This window comes from Aphelocoma coerulescens, chromosome 1A (genome assembly GCF_041296385.1).
Source record: "Aphelocoma coerulescens isolate FSJ_1873_10779 chromosome 1A, UR_Acoe_1.0, whole genome shotgun sequence".
NCBI lineage: Eukaryota > Metazoa > Chordata > Aves > Passeriformes > Corvidae > Aphelocoma > Aphelocoma coerulescens.
This window is the reverse complement of record NC_091014.1, coordinates 28,243,332-28,265,673: the sequence shown is the minus strand read 5'-3', so window position 1 is coordinate 28,265,673 and position 22,342 is coordinate 28,243,332. Positions and strand designations below refer to the sequence as shown.

At 37.5% G+C, this 22,342-nt stretch overlaps 1 protein-coding gene across 4 annotated transcripts in view; it reads right to left on the bottom strand.

Moving 5' to 3' along the window:
- The window catches only part of IMMP2L (inner mitochondrial membrane peptidase subunit 2), a 420,331-nt gene extending 400,843 nt beyond the window's left edge, over positions 1-19,488 (bottom strand). For all 4 annotated transcript variants that reach the window (XM_069003883.1, XM_069003884.1, XM_069003885.1 and 1 more), the window contains exons 1-3: positions 19,457-19,488; positions 10,044-10,181; positions 4,744-4,847 (exon numbers count right to left, since the gene is read on the bottom strand). In XM_069003883.1, the coding sequence (XP_068859984.1) occupies positions 4,744-4,847; positions 10,044-10,178 (239 nt within the window). In that variant the 5' untranslated portion in view covers positions 10,179-10,181; positions 19,457-19,488. The remainder of the gene's footprint in view (positions 1-4,743; positions 4,848-10,043; positions 10,182-19,456) is intronic.
- Positions 19,489-22,342: the final 2,854 nt, after the last annotated feature.

Below are 22,342 nucleotides of genomic sequence, written 5' to 3'. Positions count from 1 at the left end.
AGCAGAGGTATTCGTAAAAGGTTGTCCAGTATTTTAGTCAGAAAGCTTTCTTAAACTCAGTGCAAGAACCATTACACCATTCATGTGATATCTATCAGAATTTCATAATTACAACTAATTCTAATTCAAGGCAGTTCCTTCAGTAAGTACCTTCTTACTGATATTTATTTTACTAAGCTAGTCTCAGTAATGAAATTCCAATTAGTGATCTTCTATGAATAGCATATATTCAGTTTTCACCATTTGAGAACACTTTTGTTTTCATCAACTAAACAGGACTACATTTCTTCAAAAATTGGATTATTCAGATTTGTGTGTATAGGCTGAAACTTGTTGAACCATCACATAAAATCATCATCACAATTATCTGTTCCAGTTCTCATTTCTGAACAGATGCCACTGAGGGACACAGCCGCAGAAACAACCTCCCATGCAGTACTTCGATTCATCCTCCAGAATGATGATTTGCACTGGATTTTTCAAAAATCAAACTCACATAAATGCTTAGCAGTTTACCCAAATTAAAGTTTACTGAAGAGTCTGACCATAATCTTACAGTCAGAGGAAGCAGTGACAGAAGCCACTTAATATCCTTCATAAGGATAGGAGACAAGAAGTATGACTTGGGGTTTTTTTAATGCCAAGGAATTTTCTATGTAGAAAGTTGGGTCTGTATTTAAAGCAATTACGCTCCTATATGAGAACTCAAAAGAAGCTGACAAAATATACAACACTTATTTCCTTATTTTTAGAGCTGACCTTTAAAAAAATGTTCTTAAAAATACTGCCCATTTAGATATTATAGTTCAAACTTTTAAAAGCATGTTACCATTAAAAATGTACAGAACAAACACCACGGTTCTCTTTTTCTTCACTCAGATTAAATTAGCATAGCTATTTTTATTTGACACATAAGAACACATTCTAAATTAGAAATGGAGGGACACCTGGCAACCTATCCAGCAAATAGGTTCCTGGTCTCAGTCAAACCTTGGAGAAGGTGTTCTCTCTATTACAGACATAGCACAACCTCTAAATTAACCTCCAAGTTTTGACCTCAAGGTTAAAATTAGTGCCTGTGAATATTGACTTTTTATCATGCAGAAATCTAAGCACCAACTTTTTACTACATAAAGACGGGAATTTTGGAATAAAAAGACTGTATGACTGTAGAATCAGGACAGGAGGTTTTCCATAAAGGCGAGGAAAACGAATTCTACACCTAGAAATCACTCTTTGGCAACATCTTTTTACAATGCCTGCATTTGTACACAGTAAAAAAGAAATTATATACAGGTAAAGTTGGCAAAAATGTCCCTCAGTCCTAAATAGAAGAGCACTATCTCTCTTAAGTACTGGGAAGTGCAGCTGCAGCATGTATTCCCAAGGAACTGCATGAGCTGTACAACCCCCTCTGTGATGCATACGGCTCCAGCTACAATGCTGCTGGCACTCAAACTTTACAGATCAAAACCAGCTGAGAGAACACTACATATCTTATAACTCATTCTGCAATATCTGATAAAGTTCTACACAACTGTTGAGATCTACCTCAGCTAAGCTCTTACAAAACAAAATGCCTGTTTCAACACAAAAGTTATTGAAAAATCACAGTCTGCCTGGCAAAAGCATGCATCCATCTTTGAAAGATGACCTTATGTGCAACATGACTATTTTTTTCTATTTGAAGACAAATAAATGCATTCCCAAAACTTAAAATATAACACACTTTTTATTTTAATCCATTTAAGGGATGGAAAGGTAGTATTCTGGAACACAGAATAACAGAAATTACTTAAATTACTTTAAAATTATTCCTGTTTTGACTTTCAATTTATTAAGTTGCAGTAATATAGCAGTACCTAAATTAAGCACTCAAGAAAGTGACCAGGTTAAGAATGGTAACATTTCACTTAGTTCTGAATCAACTTAAAATTGTGAGTTCAAAAGTTACAGCATGTAACATTGAGCTCTCCTAAATCTGGTATCAATAAAAATTAGTTCAAGCTAAAGGGAAAAAATATTCTAAAGGCTGAGGTAAGATATAACTATTTGTAAAACACTAAACTACAATTGAAGAAATAATTTTTTGCTACCAACTTATTCTCTCCATTGGTTTTACCTGACTCTAATTTAATATTTTTAAAGACTAATGCCATTCTAAATATTTTTTCTAAAACAAGGTAAATGCACATGTGTGCACAAAGTGGCTAATTTTACAGCTGTAGTTGAGATGAGTAGTTCAACTATATCAGATACAGAGACCGAGATGACAGAAACACATGAAGTCTTCACTCAGTACCTTTACTAGGTATAAACACCACCAAGTACTAGGGGGCAGGGTGTTCATCTGCAGTCAAAGTCATAGAATAAAAATATGTATGTTTATCAAGAACTACATTGGACAACAGAGGAAAAACTTTTGGATCTGTAAGCAGTATCAGAATCATAACCACATGCTCACTGATTCTCTTTTGGGGCATCCATGACCACCAAAACTAACTCATCTCTCGCTTTCTTCATAGCATCAGAGATACCATGTCACTCTGGATGGCTGCTGTTTCTACCACAATTCCTAAAGGGACTGTTGAGATTCCAACTAGCAAAGTCCAGTGTAAGTAGAGCGACAACAGCCAAAACCTGGAGCAAAGAGATGAGTTTGGATGGCCCTGGTCAAGCTGCCATGAAGGAATATTTGACTTCAGCTCTTGTTTTGCAAAAGTCCACCCTTCCACAACCTCTAAATTATCTTCTGCTATGACTTGGCAAAGAGGAGACAGTGAACAAGTGTAAAGCAGCCAAAAAGGATACAAAATAAAGGTTTACATATCCATTTGCCTATCTCAGTCACACCAACACCTTCTCAACTGAATTTCTGACAAGGACAGTAAAGGAGCACCTGATGGGAGACTGGCCTTCCCTGTTCATTCCTTACCTAAGTCAGACTCTGAGGATAAAATAAAATTCATGCATATATGTGAGTTATAGAAATCACAGGTCAACAATCAAAATGAAAAAGATGAAAGTATTAACCCATATACACAAAAAAAGCATTGTATAGCAAAATTAAGTCTCAAAAAACTGACGAGTACAAAATCACATCCAGATACTATATCCTGCAAGACTTTATCACACAATTTAAAACTTAACAATACAGTGAGGAAGCAGGCCAAAACTGCTTCTAACAAACCCGTATCATGAGGTACTTAACTTAAAAGTTGTTACTGATATAGGTAAACATTGAAGGATATTTTATATTAAAACTACCCAATAGATTATCTTTACATTATTTAACTTCCTTTGTATTGATCTTAAAATGTTTTTGGAATTCTCTGATCTGATTATCCAGTGGACTTTCCAAAGACTAAGAAAAACTTCAGTACAGTGCACAAATACAACTTCTTCTATGTGGGTGTACATAAACTCCACTATGATTAGGCAAAAGTTTCCAAACCTACAAAAATCCCCACAGCATCTAAAATACTAGTTATCATGCTCAAACATACAGCAAAGTGAAAATAACCAATGAAAATGGCTCAGACAGAACCATGAACATTCAAGATGTATAATAAGAATGAAGCTATTAATTTTGTTTTCTGATCAGACAACGTGCTCATTTTCTGTTTAGTCTATTAATTTCTAATCAGTTATACTGACTCTTTTAAACAATCACCAGAGCATGACTTTGGCAGAGGAATGCACACACAGGAAGAATCACATTTTACAGCAATCATTAAATGACCTGAAGTTGGAGTCCTTTGGCAATATTGTGTGTAGCAAACATGAAGAAATTCGTATTTGTAGCTAGACTATTTACAGAAGATTTTACATAACAGAAAATGAGACAGATCACAATGCAAATTTTAAGTGTTTAACAAAAGAAGAATACATGAGAGAGTTGGCTTTAAGAGCTGGTAGTGAAAATTGTCTTACAAATTACCACTACAGTGAAGAGGTAGGCAAAAAAATGGGACAATTAGAAAAGATATGTGACAAAAAGGCAGGCAGATAATATGGCTTCCAAAGACATTTTTGTTACAATCTACATATTGTGCATTTCACTTACAAAACGAAAACCATAAGCTTAAACTCTCCAAGCATAGAGTATGAGTATGTATTATATCCCTGTGTCAGTTATGAGCACTTTGACATTCTATTTCTATATTATATTAAGGCTGAAATGGAGTTTTGTCCTCTGTTAGACTTGAGTATTTTCAACAGCGAAACACTGCCACCTTTTGGCTTGATACATAGACCTCCCAATTTTAAATGTAGACTTATATTTTTTGCTCCATTTGTCCCTCATGGAGGTGGTTGAATTCTTGTGATCTTATCTAAAATTTTATTCAGTAGACATACTTCACCAGGAAGAAAAACGTACAGCATTAGTTGATACAGAAAGTTTTTCTCATAAGTACATAACCAAGCAACTTAAAACTATACTCCTTTAAGCCACATAATGTTTTATCTATTTTCTATCTCACAACTCTTTGTTCTTGGAAGTTTTGGTACACATACACACTGCATCACATGATATCTTGGATTGCATGCCTTTCAAGTAAAAACTTGGTAATGCATTCTTTGAGCATCTGAGTTTTGAAAATGGATGATAGAAATAACAATAATGCATTATTAAAAATGTTATGTTACTTGCTCATGTATATAGCTACATTATTGTAGATGGAATACCGATGGTTCAACATCTATATAAGCATGTATTGAAAGGTATGCAAAATTACTTACACCAGTGACACAATGTCCCCACGTTGTACATCATAATTTCTAATGCTCCAGTGGTTTAAGAGTACTACATCAGACGCTTGTCTTCCCCCAGGATTCAAAGAAGGCTGAGAGAATGGGAGAAAAAAAAACATATTTAGAGCTAGATTCCCTTTATCAATCTTCCACCTAATTGTCTTTCCATCAACAGGTGAAATCCATTAAAATCCATAAAAACATACCCACTTACTGTAAGAGGCCAAGAATCTGTTGTATTACAGGAAATACATTTCTCTATTAAATGACATGTTAAATATCATTAATTTATGACAAAATATAGTTCACATATTTCAGTGCACTACTGCATGCAAATCAAATTACATAGGATACATACTTATGGGAAGCCTGATGAAAAGAAGGGATTGCCTTTACTGTTTATCATTTAATATTAAAACCAAAGGACAATCAAGTACACTAATTCCCAGGGAAAAAAACCAAAACAAGCAAACAAACTTTTTGCAGGCATCTTACTGTTTATAAAAGCATAATACACTAAAAATGAATAATGTACTTGTAACAATACTAATCTCAGCATCCTTTGCAAAGGGGAAAAACAAGCCCTATACCTACAGCACACACTGACACTGGCAATAAATGTGGGCCTTCCGTAACAGGACACATAAAGGCATGAATTAAAATAACCAAGTAATTAATGCATAATTAGGAGGTACATCCAGTCACCCAAAATTATTTTGTGCAATATCTCACTGCTGATACTTAGAAAAGATCTAAATGAGTGTTCTCACACTTTTTGTATCAAATAAACTTACATCAACTGCATCTTACAGAGAAATACACCAGGTAGTTACAGTATTGCCCTAGTTGCACTATCCCACTTGACTCCTATTTTTTTCTGCATTTAAACAAAGGAAATACCTTAGAATTGAAATACATTTAGACATTGCATAAGCTTTTTAACTTAAAGCATGCTAAATGCATTTTTATCAATAGCTGATGTCATTTTGACATATATGAGTGGATATCCAACTCATTATACATTAGAATTGTGCTTGAGAAAAATACTACGGTGTTGGCTTTTTTCCTTCTCTCTCACAAAAAAAACCTGACAAATGTGCAGATAATAATACTATTTTGTTAGAAAAAACTGAAGGAAAACTAGGAGACAACTTTCCATTTACATGAATAATTACTATTGTCTATTAAAAAAATAAAAGACTAAATCCTTCAGCAAGCCTTTCTCTGTTGTAAATAACACAAATTGAGATTCCACAACAAACAAGTATAGAAACAATACAACCTATTCCTCATGATATTTTTACTAGTAGTAAGGTTTAAGGTCTAGAAAAATCAAAATACAGCTTCTACAAAAGCAGTCAACAAATAGGGTGACAAGGGCTTTTCATAAGAAACAGAATGACACAGAGGCTTCTTCCTTCTAGTCTGAAGCATTATAACTTCTTTGCTCAAGTTTTTGGCATAAAAGCTTGCTACAAAGGAGGCACACAGGTCTTAATGTAAGCTGTGGTGCAGAAGCCACAAAACATTACTCTTTCCAATTACTAACTAATCTAATGCTAAAAGCATGCAAATTGAGATCCCCAGCCATATGATGAAGCCTCATAGGACATGAGGTTCCATAAGTAGGAGGGTAAAAACATGCCCTTTTACTGTAAATAATGATTAACTTGATAGTTGTTATGCTGCTAGTGAAGGTCACAACTTATTTGCTTGTAGCTTGGAGAACACAAAGAATATTCACATGAGCTTACAGGCTTAGGTACAGTAATCCTAATAATAAAGTTAGGAGAAACTGCCACTGAATAATTACAACTGCTATTATGCATAATGGAATAGAATATTCAGTATTGATTGCTGCAGAAACATGAATGCTTTGTCAGAGATCACTGGTCAGGCCACTTCCTATAATCCTTGGTATTGAACTGTTTGCAATAGAACTTGCACATACAGCTGCACATATGCTGTCATCTTCTATCCCACTTGAAAACAGTCCATTTGATTGAATGAATTTACAAATTTATATATCCATGGGGGTTTCCTTTTCCACATCTTTGTGTATGAAGTGTTCATAATACCAGACAAGCAACGAAACTCAACAAAAAAAAACCATAAATCAATATCAAGATGGCCATATGACAACAAACATATAAAAGTATACAGCCCGCAGCACAAGAAGTCACACACAGAAAATCCACAACAGGCAATTAAGAAATCTTATTACCAGCTATTTGTGTCACTTACATTTAATGTTGTAAACAGATTACAACTCACTAGAAACCCACTATTAGTAGAATGCTAGATGAGCACATCAATCTAAAATCCTAAGCAACAAAACTACCTCGTGATGATTTAAAAACCCAGTACATTTGGAAAGAAAAGAGAAAGTAATGAAACTATTAAAACTGTTAAAATTATAAACTGCAATAGTTCACTGTTATTCCCTATAGGTTAGTTAATACACATATACACTGAAGTCAGCACAACTGAAATTATGACAGGTGGCTGAAAGCACTGAAAAACACAAAATCAGCTTGAGACAATGGAATACATGAAGTCTGTCTTAATTGAAAATTTGTATTTTCCTTAGAAGCTTTATTCATATGCTTCCCAGGGTGTCAAAAAGCATTCCCATCATCAGTAACTATGAAGCAGCAGTAAGGCTGGTCCAGAACAAAAGGAGAAAGTGTGGGGAGAGAGAGAGCGCACAGCAGAGAACAAGAGTAGGAGAGCAAACATGACACAGAAAGATTTATTTCTTGCTTCTTGTCAAAACTTTTAATTTCAGGCTCAGCAGGAGCCACAATTATGAGTACACAAAGCCAACTAGACATTTTAGAGGTCTATTACAAACTAATTCTTGGGAATCTTACCATGGTATCAAATTGAGACAATAAGGTATCACTGGAAGCATGTGATTGAAGGATACAATCTGACTACAAACTGATTGAACTTCAGTCTTCCTTATACCTACAGCTGCCAGATACATTTGATGTAGATCACTCTCCAAAGAACACAGTTAACAGACAGAATTGCAACACCATCAGTACTCCTTCAAGCTACTCTTAAAGACAGGGATATATATTCCTTATAATTGTGCCCCTGTCAGACTTGCTTAGATGTCTAATAAATCTTGGCAAGGAAATTAGTATTTTATTAAAAGTACTAGAGTTTTTTTTTTTCTTTTTTGTAATCTGAAAAACATCTATAGGCACAGAAGTTTAAAACAAACCTCTATTTCAGTTCTGTTTCAGAATAAAACCAGAGAGATTTACAGACACTGAGGTGTCAGCAAAATTACAAATGTCAGCTTTCAAGCTATCCATATTTCAATCAACAGAGGGAATGTTTAGTTAACAGATACAGCAAGGGAAAAGCTTCAATTTTAATAATCCAGTGAATATATATTGTTTTCCCTTTGTCAGGTTGAATAAATCTATGCAAATAACTGTAGTGTTTTTCAAATCTTCCATGGATAAACCACGGTTAACTACAAGCTCTTCAAGTGCCTAGAGAAGCAACACTCCAAAACAATACAGAGCACTCCCAAACACTTGGGACTGACTTCAAAGAAAACATAAAACCGAGGTTTTAACCAGAGGAGGACAACAGGCTTGTGGAGAGGGAAATCTAAGAAATTTCCTGCCAGCTACTGAAGTAGAACTATTAATCAATAATGGATGTCCAACAGAACACTACATCCAAGACAGAAAAGATCGAACCATGAATGGCAATGCGGTATGCTAAAAAAAACAACACCTCAAAATTTAAATGCTCAGGTCATACTAAGTAGCAGCAAAAAAAAACCAAAAAACAGAAACAAAGAATAACAAAACCAGAAAATCCAACATGAATCTGCATCTTGAATGCTCCATGTGGCTCTTGACCTGCAACAGAGGCAAAAAATGGGAAGGTGGAAAATAGGGGAGTTGTACTCATCTGGCTGATTTTGTACTTCTCTAGATGCTGTGTTATATATTTGAATTTCTCCTGCCTGAAGATAATAAAAAGGTAACAAAACTGTTTTTTCCCAGTTTTCCCCTCCTCTCCTTCTTTTTAGTGCAAATTTCTGGCTCTGCAACTGCAAGCCCCGAGATTCTCCTTGCTTTCACTGGTCATCAGTGATATTCAGAATAATATCTGTGAAAAAGGCAAAGATAACTTATGTTACACCTAGCTTTTGGCCTTGGATTGTAGAATTATGGGAGTAAAATGACTTTACTTTCATCCCTGTTCTCCATGTGAAAGCTGCCTGCTGAGGTTTCTTGACGGAGTTTAAACATCAGATTACAGACTGCCACAAAAGACACCGTGCCATTCCCTCCTCCCTACCACATGCTTTTTAGAACATTAAACATAAACCAGCCAAGTACAGGATCAAGCCCAAGTTTTCCAGCCCATGTGTAAATTCTGCATAATACAAACTCCAGCAGCTGGTCTTGAGTGGTGTGAAACCTCTCTTTAAGGTTCTGAGCTTATTAAGGCAATCAGAAAAGAGAGCTTGACATCAAAGAATCAAATCCTTACTCTCTGCTAATTGGAATGTTGCAACATTGGAACAAAATACATCATAGTTATCAGTGGTGATGCACACCAATGTGCAGTGCCTACGATTCAAAATGCAAGGTAACAATATAGAAACTGTCTATCTACATAAAAACATAGCTTTTTCAAGACCAAATAAACAGCGAAAACAAAATAGCGTTCATGAGTATTTATCATATAAATGTTACACATCTTTATATTTATTTGCTTACACTGGATAAACATTCAATATAACCAAAGTAAAAACAGTGAACTGATACCTATTGTCTGATAAAAATAAGTAATAATATTAGGTTCATGCCACTTTCAGTATTCTTCCCTGCAAAGGTGCCATATGTGTTCATTAGTAAGATCAAGTATAGCAAGAAACAGTTTTGCCATACAGTTACTATAATGTAGCTATTAAAAATTAATAAAGCCTCTTTGTGAGTCATCAATTCAGTGCCAAGAGACAAAAGGTATTGCCTCAACTATTTCTAAATGTCTAGGAAGAAATCAAAACAATATATCTTTATCACTATTTCTCCATATATTATCCTTTTACTGACACAGAATTTTGGGAAGTTTTGTTCTCAAAATCTTTTCTTTCACATCACAAAATATTTAACAAAGTAGAAATTAAACTATTCCATACTAGAACGTCATTTAATAACAATTGAGAAAAAAATCTTCTTCACCTTGGTATTATCAGTGGAGAGCCACATTTTAATTTCCTGACAGACAAAAGATACTACCAGCAATACCTGCATAGATGCTCCTTCCACCCTTGCAACACAGGCAACTCTATCCAGGAAAGTCACAGTTACAGGAACAGCAACAAAGAAACCTTTAAAAAAGGCTTTAATGTATTTCTTCCCCAAACCCTGAGCCTGTGCCATAATCTGAAAAACACGAAGGAAAGAAAAAAGGTTGTTATAAGAAATTTGAAGTAACATCAACATGTAGCAATTCAACACAGAACAATTAAGAATAAATTTATTATCTGTTAGAGTCTCACAATATCCAGAGTGAAAAAAAAACGAGTGTGCACATGAGAATGGAAAAAAACCCCAAACCAACAAACCAGAAATCTTAATCAGAATTTAAATGTCTATCCTACAGAACAGAGCTTGATACTTGACATTTACCATTTAGCTATTTCTTGTGATCCTGTGCTAGAAGAAGTACTTGATAAAAATGACTCAATGTAGCAGGTAAGAAAGAAGCAAAGTGATACAACCAGCCAAAATTTAATAATGCATTTTGGGGAAAAAAAGCGTAATTTTCCCTCCATACTGGTAATTATTAATTTCTCACCCCCAAAGGTGGATTGTGTTAAGCAAAGGAAAGCTATTTGTAACATATTACCTTTTCTTTATTAAATATTTTCATAAATGAAAATGCACAAATGCATCATTTCCACAGTGGTGGTAACTGCAAACATAAAATCAATTCAAATTGTCACATATATCATGGGGACTCACCATAACACAATGACTGACTCCTTGTTCACCACTACATCACAAAGTTAGAAGCATGTTGGCAGACTAGGCAGCTACATAATGACACATGGGATGATTCCACTCCAACTCCATGTATTATACTATCTCCCATCTATTTATTTAGCCCTGAACCACTGAACATGCTTGGAAAATACCTACAAAGTACACTGAAACACCAGCTGTTTGATCACATTACTCATACCTCTGAAAAGCAAGCTGAATATCCAGCTACTACTGCATAGACACAAGCCTAGGTTACGCAACTGCAGTTTCATTATAAGAAATGCTGCCTTTCACCTATTGGCAACTCCCTCTTAAACTGCTGCTTCACCTAATGAATCCCTAGTAGCCCTCCCTCAAGATCAGCTTGTGAAGTCCCTGCTCCCTCTGTCACTCCTAACTCCAACAGACAGAAGGAAAAAACAGACTGTGCCCTGATTTTTGAGTCTCCCACTGTGTTTCTATTCAAGAACATAGAGTTATTTTTCAATTAAAATAATTAAAAACATAAATATATGCAGTTTCATTCAATCCTCTTACAAAGTATTTAGAATTTCACAATATATCATTTTTTCTTCGTTGCATTTTGAGAAACATGGAAGCGATGAAATATTTGTATGCAGAATATAAACTGAAATCACTCTGATGAAATAGTATTGAAGGTAGTATTTCTGTCACAGACAGAGCTTCTTAATTCCAAATAGCATCAAACTTAGGAGAGAAAATGCATTTCTACAAAGTAAGCCATCTGTGTCTGTGTATTCTTCAGTAGAATTCTTTATAGATACCAATAGCTTTGCAATGACAAGACCTGTCTTCTAAGACTATTACTTCTGACATTCACCTTCAAAAGATTTTTAATTATTTTTTAAAGTGGAAATATTTCATCATCTATAACTTGTTCATAAATTCAAATTTGCATACTGCTTATAATTCAGTCATTTGCTTTCTGAACATTTAGTGAAAACATTTTCAGTTTGCATCAACCACTTCTACAAATAATTTGAAATAGGCTGTGAAACAGAACAAAAGTTTCACCATTTCAAGAAAAAAGCTATACTGGTTTACTCTCAGCTTATCATTTAAGAACTTGTTATTAGAATCAATCCACCAAAAGAGACTATTGCCTCCATCAGCAGAGCTTTACCTTTGGAAAATACGCCACATAAAAATAGAATCTCTAAAAATCAGGGTTTTGTCTACCTTCTAACTACACCACTGCCTGCACCTTAATACCATTCTCTCAACCTATTTACTTTGAACTTTACCTCTTGAGTTTTCTGGTTGGAACTCTGCTTCTCTGCTATGAGGTCTAGCATCTCAGACCTCCTCCACTCTAACAGCAATGTCAGCCACAAAACACCATTTGGAGACCTTACCCACAAATATATTCACCATATTCTCTAAAGTAACTTGAGCACGAAAATATTGTCTGATACATGTACCACAATATGGCTGATTTAGGAATTTTTTTTTTCATTCAGAAATCAGACAACTTTATTTCTCTTAAAATTCCTCAGAGTCAAACCTCTTTTTCATTAATAATGAAACACGAAAATTCATCCCATCCTTTCTACTAAATCCATGGACAGATCTTGTTATAAACTTCATGCAGAAGCCCCATGATAGTATCTACAGAAAAATCTAGTATCTGAAGAGAAGTAATTGGTCAGACAATCCACAGGAGACCAACCATATGCTTCCTACAACTACAAGCTAATTAATAGTGACAGAGAATCTAGCAGCCAGGTTAAAACTGCTAAGACAAAATGCTACATTATCAGTACACCACTTGGACAAGGCAACACCAGCAGTATTAAGTGGCTATGGACAATGCTGGGAATTAAAGTCTACTTTTGTGGGTTTGAACACATGCAGAATTATATGGCACAATAGGAAGAACATGAGGGGGGAAACCACAAGCAGCACCCCTACAAGCAATCAATTTGCAAACCACCAAAACCAATAACAGCTCAGGTGCTGAAGGACTTTCTCTACTTGCCCTGAATTTTCTCCTCTCCTCCCCTCTCCTCTCAGCAACTGATCAAACCACTGGGTTCATCTTTCCTTTATACCAAAATGATGAATCCTTCATTTATAATGATGAATCCTTCATTTATAATGATGTGCTACATTCTGAACTTTTGCTGGTTCCCCACCTCCCACAGCAAAGGACAGCTTTTCCCCATGGCACAAACTGAGCCCGCCTGCAGAAGCCTTTCTTCCCAAAAGACAGTAAACATTTGCACACACATTTCAAATAATTTGAGAAGAACTATTTAAAAACAATCCATCTTTAACCTTAAGTCCTTTCATATAGCAAAACATTTTCAACACAAAGGTAAGTTACTACATGTCAGTATCTGACTTAACAGTGCACACATTTTTGCCAGGTCTGTTCCATAAGCTTTCCCCTCTAAAAAGCACAGACAAGTAAATGCACGTGCAGAGCTGCCATGCCACTGTTGACAAAATAGCTCACCACCCAGCTTCCAGTAAATGGGAAGTTACCCCTCACTCTTTTCATATCAGGGGCTTCAAGTTGTCTTGCACTGCTACAGAGGAAGAGCTGGAACATAGGCAGCAGAAAGGCAGTTTGCAGCATTACCTTCTACCAATGACTGGACATGTGAATGGATAATCCTCAACTGATAAACACTGCTGGATTAAAATGTGCAGAGTTGTCTTTTCTTATACTTTGATAGTTGTAGGAGAAAAGAAGGGAAAAAGGTAATGGTAAGCATTTACCGTAGTCACAAGAAAGAATTTAGGGTGGTAAAGGGTAGACACAAAAAAGATCCTTAAAATTAAAAGAAAAAATTTGGTTGGAGTTTTTTTATAAAGAAAACATAAGACAGCCATCGCTCCTAAAGATAATATTTTGCTCTTAGACATTTCTAAAACATCTGTAGATTTTAAAAGCATCATGTTTCTGGAATGAAATTCTGAAATACAGTGCAGTGTGTGGTTTATGATGACAGGTTTAAATGCATATCAGTGAGGCAAGCAAAGTATTGTTTTCTGAAAAAAATAATTTCTCTAACATGTATTTCTGGATCTCTGCCCAGTTAGACACCTTGAATAAGATCAACAAATCACAACACTTAAAAGATGGGGGGGAAAAAAACCAACAAAACCAAATACAAAAGAAAAAAAACAAACCCAGAATAAAAATATTTTAGAGATGCATATGCTTTTCAGCATTTGTAAGTAATACTTGGTTTAGGGGAAAAAAAACGCACAGAATAATTGAGTAGAACTGACAAATTTCAAACAAATAACCTTGAAAACTTGTTTGAAATGGAAATATAGACAAGAAAAATCCAAGATCAAAAATGCTAGCATATAGCAGGTCAAAGCATTAAGAATTTCACATTGTGCAGCTCAGAGATTAAGGCAGATGGAGCACAGCATTATCTGGACTGAAGTATTTGGTGCACAAAAGGTCCAGGGATTATAATGAGCCTCTCGTGGGTACTACAACATATGGAGCAGAGATGCTATTTAGATAGTTCTCTATGTATAAAATGTTTATTTTTTCTTACACTTGCTTGCACATTAAAAGACACTGTTTATCAAACAGCCTGCAGAAAATCATCAAGTAATTCAGAAAGCCCCAGGTTACAATATATTTGCAAAGCTAGGTACTTAAAAATTACCCACAGAAGTATGATAGGAAAAATAGCTGTAAAAACAAGGCATTAGCAGTCATCCGCAAAGGAAATAGAATGGCCCCTGATGTGCTTCTACAAGAAGGCATGTGAGGGAACAGGAAGGAGGGAATTACAACCTATATGCAAAACAACTACCCTACGAAGGCTGCTACGTTACTTTGAAATGACCTATTTGATCTTGTTCAGGAATTTGTAGCTATATTATATTTAATTCAAGAATCCATTGAAACAACCAACTTCTCTGTCAATTACAATATGCATTTTTCTATAAATAATGGCATCACACTAGAATTCAGGATATATGGTTTGAAAATAAAGACTTTCATAACAGAAAACACCACAACACATTAATAAGCCAAATTTTACTGTGTCCTATGAAACCTAAAACTGAGGACAAAAGCTTTTGTTTTAAGACTGCTCTAAATTGAAGACGAGGTTATACCTAGCCTAACAACCATGATTAACAGGACATCACTCAGTATCAGAATTTGTGTGATCTTTTTAACACGTGCTTCTTCTACGATTTTTCATGATATGAGGCCAGAGCTAAATACTGCCATGCAGCCTGACTCTTATTTCCCACTTTGGTTGTACATTTCAATAACTTTTACACTACAGTGATTATTGTAAGGGTACCAGTATGCAGACTTTTTAGTAGGCTGATTTAATTCACATATACTTATGCAAGTACAGGCTTGGACACGATGGTGATGAATGCCACAGAAGAATCAAAATAGACTAGCCCATGTAAGCTTTCAGTTAAAATAATCAATATAGATCAGTGCGTTTAAGACTTCATTTAAAAATGCTATCTAGTTCCAGAAGGAGCTCTCATTTATCCTTCAATAAAGCCAACTCTATCCTGGTGTTATTCCACCACAGTGGTAACGTGTCTATTCAGTTAATGCATTTATACTCTGCACAGGTTTTACTCATCCTATTTCTCCATCATATTACTCTCCTTGTATCCCCTAGCATACAGACATTAAAGAACACCCCTCTATTGTGAGTTTGGAAATATCACAGGTCATGGAAATGACTGCTGCATTACTGAAGAAGCAAATCCAAACCTAATCTGCAGTTTTAGCAACTGCACAGGTATGCTCTGCTGTTCTTTTTTCTTTCCTCTAAATCACTCATTTTGTCCTGACACCCAAATGTTTTGCTTGTTCCAAATACAAAGCAGCAGATTTTGCTAGCTTCAACTCCATTTTGTACCATTTTCTTGTGCCTTTGCTTGAATTCAAGCAATTACAACTTCCATGTAATAGCTCCCATCCCTATGAAATAAACAGAATTTTTCCAATATAGCACAATAAAGAAAAACAACAATAAAAATCCATTTTTCTAATCTTCTCAGTGCTGTAACATACATAGAAGTTCCCAGAAGCAGACAAAACCAGATCAACCATAATGAGCTTTCAGCTCACAAACAAAATAGAAAAGCTTAAACCACAACAATCGTCTACATAATCAGTCACAGAATTATTGCTGGGGGCAAAAAATCAGTTCAATGTAGGACTGATACTTCTTTTAATAAAATATTACTATCTCCCATCACTGGGATCTATGTCATATACAAAGGCTTAGTTCACATGTTGGCTGTAACTGGAAAATAAGTCATATTGCTTATTCTTACAAATTAATTTTGTGTTTCAAGTACACAAATTTTACCTTCATGGACAATCTTGTATTTCCAAACAAAACATTTCACTCTTCAACTATAAAGCAAAACTGGAAGAAAACACAGCTGTAGACCAAAGTTACTCTCAGCAATCAAATTAACAACTAGTTCAGGATGGCAAGTAATAAGCCACCCCTCAGTTCTGACAAGTTACTCAGGATTCCATTTTATACACACAAACATCTAGAAAAGGAATTGCAATTTTAAAAAAAAGTTACAAATCAGATTTTTTCCCAGCACTTAAAACTTTAGATGCAATGAAATATCTTCCAAGTACTATCACACAGGCAACTGGCAGAGTAACAGTTCTTCTAACACAGAAGTTACAATGTTTGGTTTTATTCGCGTTTCTGCACCTTCAAAGAAACTAAAAATCATTAATATATACTGTACATAATGGAAAGTACTAAATTACATCAATTTTTGGCACTCACTTAAGTGAGCAACATAATGCATTCAGCTTCTAACAACTGAAAGTTCTGTGTTGCTTTCAGCCTAAGGATTCAATGCCTGCAACCAAAGTTAATTCTCTAAATAAATTTTAAGTGTCCTTTGTAAACAACTATCAGCTGCTGCTATGTTTTGCTCTCAAGCAGACTGCATGAATGAGGAGTTGCTTCAAAACTTGCTGAATTTGTAAATTATATTTATGGTAAACAATAGCATAACCTTTGAATTGCAATAAATTTGTACATTTATCTAGTCAGCTCTCTGGATTCTTTTAAGTACCATGGAACTGTCATGTTAGTTGTGGTTATCCAGAACCAAACTTAGGCAAAAACAACAACAACAAAAAAGGAACATTCAGTTTTCACCAAAATACACAAACTTATGTATTCAGGTAAGATTCAATGAGTAGCCTAAGAATAGAAGCATTCAGTTTCAAACATTAATATTGTCAGAAACAAACTCTTCTAAAAGGTTTTGCTTTTGGATTAAGAAGAACTAAGTTCAGTACACAACAGGGAAGTTTCTTTTAGCCTAATGGAAAGTCAAATGAATACAAAAAAAAATTAATAGAAGAAACAAGATTCTCAGCTATGAATCTTTAAAGCATGCCAGTATGCACTGAGTATATGAGGACAGAATAATAACTGAAATAATATTTATTATGGTATGAGAAAATTATGCCAAAAGAAAGAATAGAAAATGCCTTTACTATTTGAAAAGTATTTTAACCATTTTCATCATGCTTCACAAAAATTACTAGTTCTCCCACAATTACTGTAAAAACAGCTTTGTGCATCCTTGTTCAAAGCAGAGAAATTGGGACTGACTCCCCGACAGAACATTCCTGTGAAAACCAGCAGTGAAACCTGATGAACCAACTACTTACTATCTACTGTCTGGTGCATAGTAATAAAGCAACTGTATGAACTAATTATGCCTTCAAAAATAATTATTTTCTTTTAACAACTCAGGTTTTATTCTTGAACATTAGAGGTCACTGTGAGACTTGTTAAGAGCAGACCTAGTGCACTCTGACTATCATTCCCCACCATATTGATTTTGAGTCTGGGATTTGTGACAACTGCAACTGCCATGTAAGTTGCTCAGGTCTCAAGAGTAAGTAAAACAACTTAACAATCATAAGGATACAAATTTCCAGAAACAGCTGAAATCTGTGGCACCCAAGTCAACTTATAAAGATCTCACCACAAAATTCCAACCGTAACTGTGAAACCATTTGAATCTGAAAATTGTTGTTGGCATGCTTAAAATATTGTTTTCAGGGATCTGGATATCACACACTACTACACCATGTGTATAGTTATTTACTACCAGTTCCAGGAGAAAATTTATTTTGGTAACAACATACAAGTTTAATAAAAGAATCTGTAACTTTGAAAGTAAATTAAATTAAAGACTACTGGAAAATCTCTCAAATGCAGTAGTTTAAAATGTTACATTTCTTTAACAAAATGCATATGTATTCATTTAAAAAGCTGCATATTGGAAAAATCAAGTCTAATTCTGAAGTTTTCTGGAGAAATTATTTCATTTAACCTGAAAATCCCAAGACGTTCTGTCTTCCTAGTATATTTTGTTGACAATTTCAATTTTCTTCCTAGCTGAACAATGAACAAGTATGTGTGGCATATGCTTTTAGGGGAGAAAAAGAAAATAAAGATGTGCTATTACAAGAAAATTATTTAGAGAGTTGTAAAGCAGCTTTGCCTTTTCTGTTACATTGGTGTGCTCAATGAATTCCAGTTCCACAGAACAAGGATGGTAATAAAAAAAAAAAATATGTAAAACTTCTATAATGGAATACTGGCTAATTAAAAGATTTTACAAGGTTAGAATCTACTTATTGTTCAGCTGCACTTTTTCTATCTAAGCTTTTTACCAATTTCCAAGAAAATTAATTTTCCTTAACAAAAGTAGGAATACCAGAGCGACAAGTGTAGGAACTGGCTGAATCTCTTCAGCATGAAGTATTGTGGCCTTTATATGGAGAAGCATGTAACTGAGAACAGATTGCAGGACAAGCACATGACATGGAAAAGCAGCCACTTTAGGACAAGTTATATCAGTATAAACAAAAAGCAAACAAACAACAACAAATTCTCTCTCAGATGTCCAGGATGTAGGGTAACAGGAAAGCTACTCCATCAGGATACGAGAGAACAGCCATTAACTGCAGTCCTCATAGGACAAATACAAGATGTGATAGAGGTTTAATAAAGCAGAAAAATACGTTAAGTAAGAACTGCATTCAGTCCAGGACCAAGAGCAGTGCACAGCACAAATGCCAGCTGCAGACATGATGCCAATGAACGGGAGCAGAACGCTGGAGTCGCTCCAAGCCCATTCCGCCGCTCAAGCGCCCGCTGCACTTCCACGGGCAGCCCGGCACGACCGCCTCTGACAGGCGGAGGATGCAAAGAACAGCGGTGCTTCTCACTATTGGCTCTGCAGGCTCTGTTTAATCCAGTCCCTTCCCACTTGAAATAGGTATCTCGGTAATCTGAAGGACGAAGAAGGGAAGAACCCAACACCCGACAAGGAAGCAGCAGCGGGTGTCCCACGTGAGCGGCGTTTCCGCCAGCCCCGCGGGGACCATCCCCGGGGGCGGGGCAGGGGCGGGGCAGGGGCGGAGCAGAGGCGGCACCGAGCGCTGCCGCGAGCTCGCGGCCGGGCCCGCAGCGTGGCGCCTGCCTGTCCCCGCCACCGCACCTCAAGCCCCCTTTGCTCACGCCCGTCCCCGCTCCCTCCTCCACCAGCGGGCTCCGCGGCCGCTTCCCCGCCCCGGCTCTCCGAGCCCGCCCGGCTCCCGTGGCTCCGCCCGGCTCCCGGCCGCTGCCGCCGCTTACCCTTTGCTCCGTTCCGTGGGGGGCGGGCCGCAGTCGGCCGCGTCACATGACGCGCCGGGCGCGCCGCGCGGACCTGCCGTGCTCCCGGAGCGGCCGCCCCGGGGTGCCCCGAGGGGCCGCGGCTGCCGGGGCCGCACCGCGCCTCCAGCTCGGTCGGGCGGCCTGACAGGCTCACCTTGTGCCACGCACAGAGCAGGACAGGCCCTGCACGAAGTAAGGTGCTTGGCCTGATCCTTTTTCAGCCCGTGTAGTTACAGTTTGAGTCTCCAAAAACTTGAGGATGCTGCGTTGCAGTCGCTGTGTTTTCCTTCAGTGAGGATGGCGATTCAAATGCATAAGGAGTGTACTCTTGTGGCCATTTGTTGGCAATTGGACAACAGTAAATCTGTTTAGATATTCATATGTAATATTAGAGTTCGTAATAGTACAAAGCAATTCTGTACCTTGCAGGCCTTCTAACCCACACAAAATGGCAGGATGGTTGTTGAGCTGATGACTTCCCTAGTGCACACCAGCTTTGATGTGGACTGATGTCAGCCACACCTGCTGCACACAGAGCTGGCTGCATTGTACTGCTAGCTCTGGCTTCATGGATGGTGGTTGGGTTTTCCTGGCTGGTGCAGATGGAGACACTAGGGCTTGTGTTTTCATTAGTGTTTAGTTGTTTTTATCAGTTGCCATAACAAGTGCAGGTGCCAGTATAGTTTGAAGCAGGAGGTTTTTCCATGTAGTTCACGTACCTTCAAGAGTCAGTGGGCAAGCTCATAGACAGAAAATCTATTACAGATTATCACACACTTAGGAACAACCTCTGGCTCAGGGAGTTCCTAACTGGGTGCTGCAAGATACTTCTACTAGTCAGGCCACTGTTGGAAACCAATGTAAGATGACATCTCTGCCTGACTGTGCAGTCCATTATTTGCAGTTTATAACTAAAATGTTATTTTTTAGCTCAAATATTAAATTGTTTATAATTTAAATGATCTTGACTTTGAGGCTGAGCTACGAAAGTATGAATGCATAGTTGTCTTTAATCCAACCATGTCTTTTTACAGAAATAAAATATTTCCACAGTTGTTGAGATAGGAGTCAACCATCTTAGAAGACAGTGTGGTAGAGTACTTATTAATAAATTGAATTGGAAGGCACACTGTAAGACCATTTTTAGTACAAGGACACATAATATATAAAATTTCTTGTTACACACTATTCCAAACACAACATGCCCAGCCTCTTGTAAAATCCGAATCTTTCAGCAATGCTTACTGCTTTTAATGTTTGGGGGGGGGGGGGGGGGGGGGAGGGTTTGAGGGGGAAGGTGGCTCATGGTGATGGGGTTATCCCATAGTCATTTTGTGCCCGGAATTGTCACTGCCCTAACCGCCTTCCCGCTCGCCCCACCACCACGGCTCCGGGGATATTGAGATGGATGAAGGAGGGCCCGGGATCCTGCAGGGGTTGGGGCCAGGGCTGCTCCTTCCTTCCAGTGGGGGATTGAGGCAGCAGCCACGCAACATGGTGAGTGGATCTGACCTGAGAGCCTATTGCCCTGTAGGGGTTTTTTTTTGTTTCGTTTTGTTTTCATTTTACTTCGGCACTGCGACCAGGGCCTGCCGGTTTGTTTCCCTGCTTCCCTGCAACTCGGGAGCTCAGAGCCCCAGCGCATGTGGTGCCAAAACCCGAGACCGGGAGCGCCTCCCGACGGACCACTGCCCCTTTGGGCTGCTCCTCTGTGTTAGGCTCCGAGGGTGCGATTCGCTGCGGTCTCTACAGTGCAAGCCTGCTCGCCTTTTCCCTGTTTCCCGGCCGTTTGAGGGTCCAGAGCCAATGTGCTGGGGTGCCACTGAGACTGGGGCTGCCCCCGCCGGGCCGCTTCTCTGCGTGGTAGCCTGACATCACGACCAGCCGCTGCCTGTGAGCTGTGCAAAGGAGCGATCTCCCATCCTCCCCTCCGCCCAAGCTCCCACCACCCCCTCAGGAGGTTTCCCAAGCCCACATCGGAGTGCCCCTGAGGCCACAGCGGAACGAGCGCAGCCCCTCTGCCTCGCCAGGAGCCAACAGTGCCTTGCCGGCTGTGGGCGTAGCTCCACCAAAGGGGAAATCGCTTGACGGGCGAGCAAAGGCTGTTATTGGGTTGTCTGGTTTTTGTTGTTGCTGTGGTGGTTGTCGTTTGTCTGTCTTGTTATATTTTTTATATACATATATTTATATACGTAAAGAACTGTTATTCCTTTTCCTATATCTTTGCCTGAAAGCCCCTTAATTTCAAGGTTATAATAATTTGGAGGGAGAGGGTCATATTTTGCATTCCAGGGAGGTTCCCACCTTCCCTGACAGACACCTGTCTTTTAAACCAGGACACACTTAAAACATTTTCACGAAAAAAAACAGAATTAGCTTTGGTGTGATTTTGTTTTCTAAAGTACATGATTTGATATATATCACTTGATGCTAATATATTTGCTACCCAGAGAAAACCCGTGATTGTTACCCTATTTCACTTTTTGTTTTCCCTTGACACATTTTAAAATAAGCATTACCTTTACAATCAAATAAGTCTTACTAACTTTGTTGTTGGTTAACTTTTATTTAATGCATTCTTCAACACATTTGAATAGTGTGCTCTCTTTAGGATTCTCCAGGGAGGTTTTCAGTGCACTGTGTAGAAATTAATAGAGTATTTAGCCACTGCTGTCCACAATCTACATTTTCATGTAAAAATTTTACTGTGAAACCTTCACAAATTGTTTACAAATATTGCTGCAAAACACAATATTGTCTTTTTAATTGTAACATTAGAGAAGCACCTTATGGGAATGTGCCTCGATATTTCCATGCACTTGAAGCTGGCAGCATGAAATAATTCCCACTAAAACCCTTGAGCTG